Below are 15,567 nucleotides of genomic sequence, written 5' to 3'. Positions count from 1 at the left end.
ATTATTGGATAGTCACTGTGATAGTTCACATGCTAGGACTGACTAGCATCGGCTGTACATGGGACAACATTGCTGCTTTAGTTAAATGAACATACATTTGGTCTTTGTGCTTGCTGACCACACACACACACACACACACACACACACACACACACACACACACACCAAAACCATCTAGATGTCCTTATTATTGTGTTCTATAACTGACACCCCAATCCACCCCAATCCTTCCCTGCAACCTGTCCTGAGTGTCCTCTCATTGGCTTGTACCAATAAACAACAGCCATTCCACCTTATGAGTAGTTTATCTAATATTTAAGTTGGTGGCGTTGCAACTGAATCCCCCCTTCTACCCCCCCACCTTCAGATGCTGCACCTGTCACCTGGGGGCCTCTGTCTGCATTCGGGATCAATTTACATAACCTCATTTAGCAGTTCACAAATCAGTGCCATTAAGAGCTGCTAACAGGAACCAAGGGTTCTAATTTAGCCTGCCTTTCACAGTTGGAAAATCGTTCGGCTCAGGCCTACAAATAAAGACTCAGGTCTTGGCTTTGATTGTTGATTGTGATGGTAAATGTAAGGATGATTAGAACAAACCCCCCCCCCCATATTGATTTCCTTCCAAAACACAGCAGGCACTGGTCCTGCACCGCAAAACCACTGGAGTAGAGGAGGTGAGCACAAGCAGCCCTAGTTACAGACGTGTAAAAGATAGAGTAGAATAGTATTCCTTATGAATAAAGTAAATTAAATAAAAACTAGGGTTGTTTGATGGCCTAACTGTTCTAGAATATTAGGGTATAGGGTCTGTCAATCTATGAAGCTTCTTGTCTGTTCATATGCATTAAACATTATGTAAAGCTGACATTTTGTCAATCAGAAGAAACAATCAACACTGAATTCAATATATTTACAGTAGCCTACCAGAGCATTTCATTTTACGCCTATTTCTTATCGGCTACAGCGAATATTCCATCAAATGCAGCCATACAATCATGTGAAGGATTTACTGAAGACTTAAATGCATTTTATTTACATTGAAATGAATTGAAAGCGCTTCATTGTTTAGGGTACATGAAAAAAACTCTTACATATATACACATAAAATGTAGTGTGTGTGTGCGTGTGTGTGTGTGTGTGTGTGTGTGTGTGTGTGTGTGTGTGTGTGTGTGTGTGTGTGTGTGTGTGTGTGTGTGTGTGTGTACACGTTATTGTGGCAGGGGGAAAGGAAAATTGCTTTGCTCTTATATTAGCTCTAGCCAAGAATGCAGAGTTGCCTTTCAAAATGCAGTTTGGGAAAGATAGAGGCTCAGAATAGCATACCACTTTTTCGCCTCTAAACTTTGAGGCTGCATGGGCACAGTCTCACAGTGAACACTTTTAGGGTGCACGTTTAATTAAGCAACAAATCAGAGCTCCTCTCGATTTGAATTGACTTTCCTAGACGCATGTGTTTGCACTTCAGACTGCTTGGGATACTAGGGAGGAGGCTCTGCGTGAATTCCTATCTAGCCGCCTACAGATGCAGACTACCGCTGCTGCCAAATGTGATTACATAACACCAGCCATCAACAGTCAGACAAGTGTGAAACCAGCACAGATGTTTGTCAGGGTTTTAAGGAAAATTTATGTTTTGACAGAATAACAACTCTGTCATGTCATAATAAGTTGAAAATGTGTGTGGAGTATCATTCTATGATTCAGTAAAGTGCTCTGTCCAACCCGAGCCGTGGTAGCTCGTTTTTAGCTGTTTCACTTCAAGATAATTTATGACAAGTGCACGGTGCAGGTTTATGTGGGGGCAGGGACTTAGTAGAATGGTGCTTGAAAATGCTATAGCAACCAACAAGAGGTAGCTAGTGGGCCTTTGGTAAAAGCTACTCTGTGTTAAAAGAAACGCAATAGCTTACAGCCTGCTGATCACGAGGGTAAAATATGACATTTTAGCAAGGAGTTGTGAAAGAAATATATAACTAGAGTTCAGCAAATATTGCAAGTCTTACATTAACGTCTTAAAGTCTTAAATTAAGTGTGAATATGTAGGCTATGCTGGATACAATCGTTTTACAATGCCTTCTTTGGTCTTGGCATATATGATGATGTCTAAGGGGGACCTTAGACAATTGGGCAATCTAAAATCTGGACTTATTGCAATTATTAACCAACCCTTTTTAGTATTTATATAAGGAGAGTGAGACCCAATGAACCCAAAGCCAGCTTGCCTTCAATCAAACTTTCAAAAGTAGCCGTAGCCTATAAATCAGATTGGGATTTGGAAGGCTGCCAGTGAGCTGACATTGCTTTAAAAGGACGGGGTGTGAGACTGTTGTCGCTGCATAGCCTGGGCGAATTACGTTTAATGAACAAGTAATTAATGGAAATAGACTGAACGGTTTCAAAGCAAACAAGCATTCTAATTGATTTGCATGTCCCTTTTTGCACTCCGATTCGCTTTGTCCAGGCTCTCTATTGATTACTTGCTATGTGTATCGCTCCGCATGTGTTTGCCTTCATTAAGAGATAACGGGTTCCTGATTACTCCCGTCCCTGGGTTTAATGTTGCTTAATGTCTACTTTGTTCCCGTGTCATGTCGGAGGGCAGGGAGCATAATGAGAGGGTGGGTGGGCCGTGGTTTGCCCGTGGTAAAGGAATAGCATTTAGGATGCCGGCTGCAAGGGGATCAGTAGAGAGGTTAGAATAGCAGAACCTTTGGGCTGACTCAATCACAGCATGTGGCCATGGACCCCACGCTTCCATTCTGTATCCCCCCGCGTCCGTTGTTGCACTTTCGGTGGAATTGTCCGTTAAATTGTCATTTTACAGCTGACTCCCCTTCATTTAACAAACCATCCTTATAGCCTACATAGCCTACCTGATGGGGTTTGTACTTATAGAGAGTTTAACATAGATGTTAGAGCCCCGTTCCTTTAGGCCTGGCCATGATGAAACACCAGTGGTGTACTGTAAAGTAACTAAGTACATGTACTCTCAAGTACTGTACTTAAGTACAATTTTGAGGTATTTTTACTTCAGTATTTCAATATTTCAATATTTCAATATTTCAATATTTTAACTTCTACTCCACTACATCTCAGAGGGAAATATTGTACTTTTACTCAACTACAATTATATGAAAACTTTAGTTACTAGTTACTTTGTAGATTTTGATTATTATTATTACAAAACACTAACCACTTCAGCCGTAGCCCATATATATTTCGGCCTTTGAAATTAGTTGTTATACATTTTGAACTTGTGAAATGTGACATTTTGCACAATGAGTAGGCCACTTTTACTTTTGGTACTTTAAGTACATTTTGATGCCGATACTTTTTCTTATTTTGAATACGGGACTTCTACTTGTAACAGAGTATATCTACATTGCAGCATTGATACTTTTACTTAACTAACATGTGAGTACTTCTTCCATCACTGTGAAACACATTATATCCTATATGGCCTGAGCAATTCAGCAACCGGAATAAAATAGCCTACGTTGACAATGGGACAAAAAGAGAACTACGACGTTGTACACAGAATTGCATGTTAGCTAATTGTTAATTTAAGCGGCTCGCTGTGGCTAATTATGTCGGCACAGCCAAACCATTTGAATGATGGACTAGCCACCTGCCCCAACGAAGCGGACCGCTGCCAGGGCAAACTATATAATTACTGAACAGCAGTGGGACGATTTTTGACTGTCGCCCCTTTTGTGTCACATGAATTCCTCCTAATGACATAATTCATTAGGGGGCAAATAGCATCCCCCCTCTCGCTTTCCGAACAAAACCTCAGACTACAGGCTGTAGTCTCAACAGGTCATAATCAAGACTTAATCCACCTCCACAGAATGTTTAAGTTGCAGTTGTGTCTTTGCTGGGTTGCTGCACCAGACCAGTCACACAGGACGACGCCTTTTCTTAGTTATTTTTGGCTGAGCTCATTAACCCGTCAAATGGTCTCTTTGGATCTTGATTGCTTATTGTGTAGCAACATTCATGGGTTGTTTTGTTTTGGGTTTTTCCATCCCCCATAGAAGAATCGCTGATCCGAGGCATAGCCTATCTAGGCTCTTATGGATGTATATGGACAACTTGGACAAGGCAACACTAGGAGAAACCAATAATGAACATGCATCATTAGTTTAGCCATGTAGCCTACATTAAGTTTGTTTTGTTACTTCACTCGTAGGCCTGATATTTAATTTTTAGAGTAATGCAGAATCAACTTGACGTCCTTGTTTAGTGCAGCGGATTGCTGATATCTCTTTTCTCTTACAATTAGGCTCAACAGGTTGGATCTCCATTGAAGTAAAGATGTTAATATGGGAATAGAATAGATTGCTATCCTTGAGCCATTCACGCCATTCGCGCGTGCCAATCATTAATGAGAAAAGTTGTAGCCTCGCTTCACTTGGTTTTAACGGGGTTAGTGACGGCTCGTTGGCTCTGAAAGGGCTCCCGGCGCCGCTGGTACTGTACAGGAACATGACAACTCGGTTTTAGTCGTGCTCATTTAATTGCCCTGCAAGAGGAGCGAGTCCCAAATAGAGCTAAATATTGTGCGTTTTAGGAAAAATAGCTATATTGGATGAACACTGACATTTTTGTTGGTGCACTGGCACTGCGCGCGCGCGCACAGACACACATACACACAGGCCTGCTGGGCTACATCATTTCTCGGCCGTCCTGAACGCCAAAGCTTAGTCCTTTACTCAGTGTAGCTTTTCTTAGACCGTAGCCTATATTTCTTTATGCCACAAAACTGGCCATAAAGCCTATAGGCTGTAGCGAGTGTTATATTTGTAGTTCAAGTTCTACATAAGCCTATACAACAAAAACAAAAAACAAAGACACCATAAACTCAACTGGACACCTATAGCGTACAGGATTAAAGGAGCATTTGCCCACCTCCAGTTGGAGGTGGGCAAATTCGTTGGGCAGTAGTAATTTATAAGCTTACCAGGTGTAGTCTGAACAAATGTGTTAATTCAACGCATAGCCATATGCCCTTGTACTGATGTAACCTGTTCTATGCCGTTGCCTATAAGTATTATTGTATAGGCCTACATGCCTCACGCTCACATGGGGGACTTAAAAACAACACAGTAAAAGACTGGGTTTGGCTAAACAACCCAGTGATACCTTTTTGCTCGTGACACTTTAACACTTATAAATGTAAATGTTTGACATTCATTCGCCTCACTATAGCCTACCTTAGATTCAGCATTCACTGTAAATTGTGTGAAGAGATATGATTACCCCTATTGAACACTGTGTATGGTACCTCCTATGATAGGTCATCAACTACCGTTCATTATGATTAGAAAAAATGCCCGAACTGAGACAACCCAATTGTTACCACGTGGTCAATTCAGAATGTATTTTTAGAATTTCACAGGAAGTGATGCATTGTGAAATTTGATTTAGTGGGCTGCATTAGCTAAATATTGAAATTTGAGATAGGTCTACTGATTTTTTTATCCAACGTCTGATGTATTCGTTAAATCACACGTTGTTTGTTAAAAACGAACAAAATGGAACCAATATAGATGACAAAGATAAGCCGGCCATTTATGTACCATGATTCTTCTCTATTTATTATAATGATCAATTAGATCATTAAACCAAATAAATCAAGCACAGGGAAGTGAAACCGTGATTCCAAATCGTTATTAAGTCCAATTAATAAAAAATATGAATATGTGGTCTTTGTTTTCTACCATTGGTGGAAAACTAAAACGCTGGTATACATGTCTGTTTAGTGTTAATCGTTGAAAAAATAACTAAACTGGTCAAGCGTGAACTTTTCAATGTGTACACAGTTTCATTTCAGCATGTACATTCATAATTTTCAGTAAATAAAAAAAACTAACCCTGACCCATTAGGCTAAAACTTATGTCTGTTTGTGTCCCAGCCATTTGCGTATCTTCCCCATGCTTATTAAAATACATTGCTGCTAGTGCCATTACATTTTCCATTGAAAGAAGCAAAACAAAACAAAATATGTAAAATGCGTTTTGTTCCTCGGAGGGGAAAAATACTCCACTCAGTGAGCCCTGAATGCTGTATTTCATTGCTGCAACGATTATGCTGAAAGGTCAAGTATAACAGCATCTTGTGTTCCGCTTTGCATGCTAAGTATATTTCAGATTCCAAATGACCCTTGGGGGCGCTCTTCGCACAATGGATTGAAGAACCAGATAAATACAGGACAATTAAATATTTTGGGTGTGTGATTGCTGTTCCTGTGTAATTGTCCTATTCGTAATGCACATTAATGCCAAATCTCTGCTGGATTAAAATGTTTGAACTTTGTAAAAGGTGGACAAAAAATACAACTCCTTGTGGAAATGTCTCTAATCTTAATGGAGCTGTTACAAACTGAATGAATCTCAGCATCCATAAAAACAGATTGCTTCTGTTGAAAAGTTCTACTTTGCCTGTAAAGTACTTCTTATAATGCATAAGAGAAACAGTGTTCGTGAAATACATAGCCAACATCATTGGCCAACATAATTGTCCACAATTATATTCTTGGATGCTTGTGCCACCTCCTGCTGTATTTATATAATAAACAATAAACAAATTAATCAGCACTGTCTGTCATCATATCTGCTACATCGGCACGCCGCCGCATCCTATTTCAGCACCATGGACAGCGCACATCACTATCTGCCCCTTTTAAACAAACGTCACAATTTCTAAATGATGAAGAAGCGCCAAGCTTTTAACTTTAACCACACAGTGACACATTGATTGTGTCATTGTGGTTATTTGCTCAAGCAATTACCCATACACAATATATATGGATGTTTCAGAAGGCTGCAACCTGCAATGACCTGTATACATGCAATGATGATCCAATAAAGCCTATATACTCCGCATTACAACGGAAAAAGCTTAACGGTAGGATGGGGTGATGGAACTATTAGACCTGATCATAATATGACTCCTCATTCTTGAAGGAACGGTCATTTGATTTGCTGTATAGTCCATTGGTGCCCTTTGGGATAGTTTACACTATAAGGGGGAAAAATAAGAAGAATTTTCAGTCAACCTCGATACATTTCAATTTCAATCTATAGGCTACTTTGAAATTGTATCCAATTTAACCTGCCATTTGGAAAGTAATATATATCCAACTCCTCTTTTTAGATATGTGGTCTGGATTTACAATTTTAGGCCTACATCCAAAATGTAATACTGGATAAAAAGGGGAATAAACCTCAGTAGCCCTAACTCAAATATGATTACCTTAAGATTACGGACTAATTGCTTGGGGTTCAGGGAGACCTTATTCTGGGGGTGTCTACAAAAGAGAACGACGAGAGCACACACGCTTCCAACAAGTCATTCTCAACAGCTACAAGCTGCACACAAAGACCACACACCGCGCCAAAGACATGTTAATGTAATCCCGAAGTTCTCAGTTCTCCCCCGAACAAAACAACCCCAGAAAATACCTAATTGAACATAGTTTGTGATGCCGGTAAGATTTCATTTAAAAGAAAGGTCCAATAGGCTTCAAGGTAACCTAAATGGTGGCCTGGGGATTCTCTTAGCTCAAACCACACACGCGCGCGCTCGCGCACGTAGTCAGGCAGGGTAAGCTATTTAAGAGAAAAAATTGCTGAGGGAAATGAATGCCTGTTTTGAGGCAGTAAAACTGAATAATGCCACGACTGCTGTGAAATAAGATCAAATCCAAACAGCCCATTGATGAAAATACAGCCTAATGGGCTGTATTATTGGGTCAACATCACTTGGCAGCTCTTCTGAGATTTGGACACAGTGTGAAGCGCATGCCTGGATGAAGTCATTCTTTTTGCAAAGAGGAACATTTTGCCCAAGTGTCGAGCTTGTATCAACGCTGAAATGAAGGGCGAGCGTGATAAACATGCATATAGGTGAAAGTGTCAGAATCCCCCCCCCCCCCCCCCTCGGTGTTGTTGATCCCTTGTCAAAACCAACCAAGTAGGCCGGTGATGATAGCTTGGGTGATGTAAGAAATAACAGACAGTGATTGATAGTTGGCTCTTAAACAAACCTCTATGGTCAATGTTCACCTATAGGCCTAGTTGTTTTTCTTCTTTTACTAGAAACATTTTTATTAAAACAAACATAAATAAATAAATAGAAACAAATAGCTTCGGTGTTAAATGGTTGGGAAATTGCTAAGCAATTTACGAATGAGGCACCCACAATATAGCCTTTTAGATAATCAGCATGTATATATATATAAGTTCGAACAAGATGTTACACCCACGAGAAAGTATTAATTATTATTATTGTTATTATTATTATTATTATCCAGTGAAATGTGTCTATAGATCAGAATTAGGCTACGCTACATTTTGAATAATTTTTTAACAAGGCATTTTAAAATCAATTTTAAATCTCACCGGCTTGGCTGAAAATGTTTACAATTTGACACAGGCGAAGGGAAATTACAAAAGCAACCATGTGTGTGTGTGTGTGTGTGTGTGTGTGTGTGTGTGTGTGTGTGTGTGTGTGTGTGTGTGTGTGTGTGTGTGTGTGTGTGTGTCGACCCGAGCCATCATATGTTCCAACGTGGATTTGAAATGAGCAAATAATTTCACTCGTAACCTTCTCCAATCAATTAAGAAGCAAAATTGTGCAACGGTAATGCATGCTTTCAAAACATTCAGCAATAGCCCAGTCGGCTGAGCTACACAATAGATTAACATTGAATCCACAACAGCCAGGTATTATACAAGGGCAGACACGCCATTGTGCTTTGGGGACAAGACACACTTTCGAAAGAGTGCTTGCACTTTTGAAAATAATAATAAAATAATAATCCTTGAAATAAACTATGTCATGAGATGAAAAATAAAGGAGTGAAATGTTTTTGTTTTGTTTTGTTTAGGCATTCGTTGGTTTGGTTTCTTATCAATGCGTAAAACAAACAACCTCAGTCCTTTCTTTTCAATTCACTGATTGATTATTGATAAACCAACTCCTGATAGTGCGTAGCGTAGAGAACTTGTCTCGCAAGCTATTTGAAAAGAATACCGTGCTGTTTGGCCAGGGATTTCATCGATAAGCTTTCCTTTGAGGAGCGTTTGTTTGATGTTGGGAGCCGAGACCTCACCTTTCTGACTCACATTCAGCATACGAGCGCACACCCCGCGCAAAAGAGAGAGTAAAGCCGCGGCACATAAAGATAAATAGTTGCTTGGCTGCCTGCAATTGATATTGTGTATAGCTTAAACGATAAAACTGTCTGTGATATATGATCGAAGAAAATCACAAATTCCTAAATGCCAGAATTGAAATGCTGAGTGATCAAGCAGACTTATAAATGAAGAATTTGGAGCACGATTTCCTAGAAACAAGTCATTGACCAAATCCAAAACATGTCGTTTCCTCAACGGTTTCCTTGTTTCCAATAGAATAGGTGACAGGCTGCATGATATAAAAACCTATTACCAAGTAATAATATTACTTGGTATTAATTTTAATATGCCTAATATTGATAACTAATAATTAAAGACGGATGATGATGATTATTATAATAATAACAATAATAATTAAATAATAATAAGAATAGAATAAGCTTTGTTTGGGTGGGGTTCGTTTCAGCCGATTGAAACCAAATAGAATTCTAATCTAAACAAAAAAAAGTTCTGAATTTTGTTTCCATAATTTATTAAGAGGACTGTTTTGTATTAAGTCAAATATCTATATAAGTTACAAAGAAATTAAAACGTACAAATACCAGTGGAACGACAACAAACCGCCAAGAGCGTCAAAACTGTACAACAGATACAGTACCTATCCAGTTGAAACCTTTTACAGAAATATACAAGCTATAGGTCTACGTTTTACAATAAATTCAATTATAAACCATGAGCCATCTGTGGGTGGAAAAAAAAGTTTAAAGGACCCCCATACAGTATAGGCAATAGCTACAGGCTATGTCGACGTGTTTAGGTTCTATCTTTCTAAACCAAAAGCAGGTGCGGCCTACAACTGCTCATTCTTCTTTCTTTTTCTCAGTATAATTTACATAAATAATCCCCAAGAAGCTGCACTTGCAGGTCGAACGTTTTTTCTTCTTTTTACCCCACATTTTCCCTTTTCAAAGACTTTCCAGCAGCCACTTCCTTTCAAAAAGTTTCAAGAAGGAGAAGATCAGCGGTCTTGTTCAAATGCACACAGTTAACTTATGCAGAGTCTGTAGCGAAAATGTCAACGGTGTTTTAAATAGGCTATAGGTAACAAGTTTCTTCTTTCTTTTCTTTTTATATGAGTTGGCGCTCTTGTCACCACGTTCTGCCGTATAGCAAGGCGGAACACTGGAGGGCAGTGCCGTAGTCACTGGCACTGGAGGAGTTCAGGTGAGAAAGGCCGCTCACTTGGGTTTGGAGCGATGGCGGACTGCTCGAGTGTTGCACTAAATCTGGCGAGTGCCCCGTGCTGCCCACCTGCTGGGGTTGATGCTGCCCGAGGCCTGAAGTGTTGCTGGACATGATCATAACGTTACCACCCTGCTGGTGGTGGGTCTGACCAGCGGACGCCGGCGTGTGGCCGCTGCCTTGGCAGGGCTTTCCGTCTTTCACCAGCACTGGCACGGCCACCCGCCGCGGCGACTGCTGCTGCTGCTGCTGACACGAAGCGCCGTCCTGTTGCATCTGTTGCTGGGATACCTTGTCCTTAGCCTGCCTCTTCATTTTGTACCGGTGATTCTGAAACCAGATCTTGACCTGCGTCGGGGTGAGGTGGATCATGCTCGCCAGGTGCTCTCGTTCCGGCGCCGAGAGATATTTCTGCTGCTTGAAGCGTCGCTCCAGCTCGTAGACCTGAGCCTGGGAGAACAACACTCGCCTCTTTCTCCTCGGGGTGCTCGATAATGGACCCATGCCTTTGCCCACGTCTGCCAAGGAGCTGAGACTACCCATGCTGCCCATGTTCATGCCCGAAGAAGAGCCCATAAAGCGAGAGACTGAAAAAAAGAAAGACAAATAATTAATTCGTAATTTTAACAACAAATAAATAAAAAACGGTGAGATAACAGTTTGTCTAGATATCTGATGGGAAAAACAGGGCTGTTGCATAGGCCCTCTCAATCACTAACCCTGGCAATTGTTATTCTGTTTGCACAGGCTATAACTTAGGTGGGTCAAAAGCACCGCTGTCAATTAAAATGCATTCAGTCAAACAAAATGCACTTCAATAGGCTAGACTGCATTTTGAAATGCGAGCGTCGGCTGAACAACTAGGCCTAAAGACAGTAGCCTATATAGGATACAGATAAACAGGTGTCAGACCTGCAGACACAAGGCACCTGTAGCCTGTTATAAGCTGTGGTTCTCAAAGTGGATGTCAGGGACTATCGGGGGTCCTTTAAGTCTGTAACTCTGACAGTATAAAAAATGGACAGTATAAAACCAAATGGACCCGTTAGGGTCCATTTGGTTTTATACTGTCAGAGTTTTATACTGTCAGAGTTAAGGACATTTTTAAGTTTGAGAACCATTGCTATAAAACCATATAAAGTAAGTCTTATTTGAATGTCATTACAAAGACCAGGATCAAAATCCCTCATCTAGCCCCGGATTCAAAGTAAGTTATAAGGGTATATATATACACTCACTGGTTGAAAAGCGCGGATCCGGATTGGCTCCGTACCAGCCGGTGGCTGTGGCGCTGCTCCTCATGCCGTCCTGGTACGGCGGAAGGTCGCCCATGTTCCCCAGGTTGCCGTTACAGTAGCCCCCCATGGCAGAGTGTGACAGCTGAGAGACACCTGCCGCGGTCATATGGTACGCCGCGGAAACAGTGCCATTGTGGCCCATGTGGTGCTGCTGCATCGCCGCCTGAGAGACCTGCGGCTGTCGGTAACAAGTGAGATGTGCCCCCAAGTTGTTATTCTCCATACTTACTTTCTTATAGCTCTCCTCGAGGGGACTCAAGATATCGGAAACAGAAAACGGAGTCGTATGCTTGGGGCTCATCGACATTGTTCTGGGGCTGGAGAGGGAGAAATTAGAAGCCAAGGCAATCTCTCCTTCTCTGGTTTTTTTTTTCCTTCTCTCTTTTTTCTCCCCAAAGCCCCTCTGCTGGTTCCTGTTGTCTCAACGTCGATCCTGCTAGATGAACACGTACGAGAGAGCGCCTGAAGTCCGCCTTAATTGGATTGAGTGGGAGCTCGGTGCTGGCTTTCGTTTGTTTTAGCTGGGTGCCAGGTTTAAGGCTACCATCAGAGGCGGGGCATCGGCAACAATACAATGCAGCCCTAGCCTTCTTTCGCCCAGCGTAATTTCACGTTGGCTCCCCACGCACCCCTCCCACCAACAATAACCAGAACTGTACATGATCATACATGCCTGTCATTGTATAGCACGCGGTGCTGTGCCTCTATAGATGCATTTGGAGTTACTGACATGTTGCTGCTGTATGTGCTGATATACACAAGGCAGTATTTTAGGGCTGCAGTGACCACAATACACTTTATTAACTGTAGTGATGTTTACAACGAGGGCCTCTTCATGAAAGGAGGCCTATATGGACTTGAGAGTTGGAGAACCACTCCGCCTCTGAACAAGCCTCAGTTGAACTAGTGACTTTTAATGGCCATGAGAGGGCCTCCCAGTGATTGCAGGATTGTTTGTGTTATGCCTTATCAGACATGCAAAAGTGCACTTGCGGGGAGGGAAATTGACTGATAAGTAAATAAATACACATCCGCGTGTTAAGTGGCTGCGTAAATGATTAACCCCCTTTTTATACCATCGGGCGCAAGCAGCGTGCTACCCAAATTCAGATGCACAGTGGCAGCAGCGCACACTCGTCTGAGATCGAGTCAAAGGAAAATCTAGCCTGGAGGAGAGAGCCACTCAGGTGAAGTTAACGGCGTTGGTTCAAGCACTCTCCTCCTGTAGCACCAGGGCAGGTAGCCGTCAGTCTTAAGGAGCCATAATAGTTTAACTCAATAATATCTAGATTCCAATATTTCTGCCTTAAAAAGCCATGGCTTTTTTCAACTGGCGCCATTGTTGACTTTTCACCTTGCAAAATATTAATAAATATATAGATAGGTCAATTAACTTTAAACAATCATACCTTTACAGTAGGCCTACGTATCCATTGTTGTTGTTAATAGTAGCCTAGTATAGTATTAGTATAATCGTTGTTGTTGTTAATAATAAATAACAATAATATTATAATAATGATGATGATATCGATGACGAAGATAATAATAATAATTAATGATAACAACAATAAAAAATTATAATTAATGTAATGGTCGTTTACATATAGGCCTACAAAATTATATATTTCGAATAAATATACAACTATGTAGAGGCTAAAACAGGCAATATATATCCTAATGGCAAATGAATAAAGACGTTCTGAGCTGTGATGACAATTTTGCGGTGTTATATTTTAACCTAAGTATAACCTAAGTTCCATTGCACCCCAAGCAACACATGATGAGTTAAGGCTATAGCCTAACATATCTTTATTTCACTGAGAGACAACCGTCGTCTGCGTTAGGCTAATTAGAGAATAGGCCTATAACAGGCTAATGATCATCTTACCACTTAAGCCCTATATGTCTACTTCGTCATATTCCGCATAGCGAAAATAGCTTTTTAAACACTTGAACCCTCTACCATGCCTATTCTGTGGGGATGGCAGATGATCCGGCTATTTTTGGCAACGAGATTTGGTGTAAACGGAATAAAAGCGGCCCAAGTACAGTTGTAACTCAGGTCCGTTTCACTAATAAGACTAGTCACTAGAGGGTTCAAGTGGTTAAGGAAACACGGCGTCTTGCTGGCTGTCACAATTTGTGTTTTTTTGCCTCATTGGAGGCCCTCTGAATTCTGCAGTTCTATTCAACAGCAGCCACGAAGGTGGAACAACTCGAGTGTAGCTAATATGCTAATTCTGCCTGACTTCTGCTTGACTCTGCTTAAGTCGAATTTCACAGACAATTGCACGTGTGAGTGCACATGTAAAAGAACGACCAATTGCAACCAAATGCAAATTTGGAAACTGGAGCAACAATGTCATATTTGGGGTAGTGCTCTCCACTAAGTAGATCCCTTGGATTGCTTTTTTTTTAATGGGGATTACAATTAGGGTTTCTCTACCAAAAGGTTAATGAGTTTGAACGAGTAGCAGCACCAAGCAGCAAAGTAAATAACAGTGTAGGAAATACTCTAAAAGTCCTGGATTTACAGAATATGATTTAGGCAGTAAAAGTACAAAAGTATTAGTTTCACAAATACCCCCAAAAGGAAAAGTACTCGGACAGAACGGCCATTACAGAAAAATACACATTCCTTTATTGGATTATAATTATTGGGTATTATCTATGCAAGAATATCAGGCATATAAGGCAAATACATTTTTTTGTCAGGTTAGACAAGTTTATATTCTGCGACTGTGAGTCATGTAATTGCGGGCAATTAGAATTATAGCCTGTGTCTGCATGCAAGGTAAATCTAGCCTATGGCTTCCTTAATTGCGGAATTTCAGGAGGCAATCTTAATCATCTGAATCAGTAGGCCTACATTTTTTGTACTTGAACATGGCTATTACGGTCAATTAGCGTTAATTAGTCCAAATGCTTGCACTAATTCCTCCGAATAATGACGATACTTTGAAGTGGCGCGTGCAGAGCCTTTGTTCTATGAACGCTCAAGTTGTTTATGAGCTGAATTATCATGGTGATGATGCTTATAACAACTTTCACCTGGCAAAGGATTATACAAGAGAGTGCTGCTGGTAGAAATCACATTTAAAGGAAATCTCACATTTGTATTCTACAAATCTGCATAGCCCTATCAATCCATAATATTGGGACACATTCAAATTATGGGATATAAAATGAGTGTATAGTGTAAGTGTTGTAGAGCTATAGAGCAAGTGAGAGTGATATGTTATGCTAACGCCACAATCTGCTCCCAGGGATTAAGTACACTGTCTGTCTGTCTGTCTGTCTGTCTGTCTGTCCATTTCCTTTTTGAATTAATGTCCTAATTTTCATCTCTCCCTCTCACAATCTATCCTCTTCTGACAAACATAACAGCTTCCATGGTTGAGTGATGGGTGACCTTGAGTCAAATTATATCCTATGAAAGGACATTTGCCATTGTGTGTTAAACTATGCGTTGATACACATACTGTTGATTATCTGTATATATTCCTATGCACATAATATGGTTACAGATTGTAAATGACATATTGGTTTATTCAAATTACTGTTGATTCTCATATCCTTCCATATGCACATAATGACTGGTGATAGATTACCTCTGCCTATCTATTTATATTTATTTATATCTAATTAACTACATACAGTATTCTACATGCATGTACATATTGATTTGACTGTTGATGCCTGGTAAATGCCCATTTGACTGTGATAGATTGCACATCATATTTATTTATATCCGGTCAGGACAATTGCAGGTGGTCAGGTCAGTCCGTTTCTGGTGGTGATAGTCATGTTTACTGTATTTTATATTATTATTACCCTATTGTTACTATACTTATTATGTACTTATTCTCTACCCCAGTGG

At 40.6% G+C, this 15,567-nt stretch overlaps 1 protein-coding gene across 1 annotated transcript; it reads right to left on the bottom strand.

Moving 5' to 3' along the window:
* Positions 1 to 10,296: 10,296 nt before the first annotated feature.
* On the bottom strand, positions 10,297 to 11,994 carry nkx2.1 (NK2 homeobox 1; the record flags this gene model as incomplete). The annotated part of the gene is made up of 2 exons (XM_080415156.1): positions 10,297 to 10,976; positions 11,628 to 11,994. The coding sequence occupies 2 exons, from the start codon at positions 11,992 to 11,994 to the stop codon at positions 10,297 to 10,299; spliced, it is 1,047 nt and encodes a 348-aa protein (XP_080271282.1).
* Positions 11,995 to 15,567: the final 3,573 nt, after the last annotated feature.

This window comes from Gymnoscopelus braueri (assembly GCF_963280865.1).
Source record: "Gymnoscopelus braueri genome assembly, chromosome: 19".
NCBI lineage: Eukaryota > Metazoa > Chordata > Actinopteri > Myctophiformes > Myctophidae > Gymnoscopelus > Gymnoscopelus braueri.
This window is presented reverse-complemented; position numbering and strand designations above follow the sequence as displayed.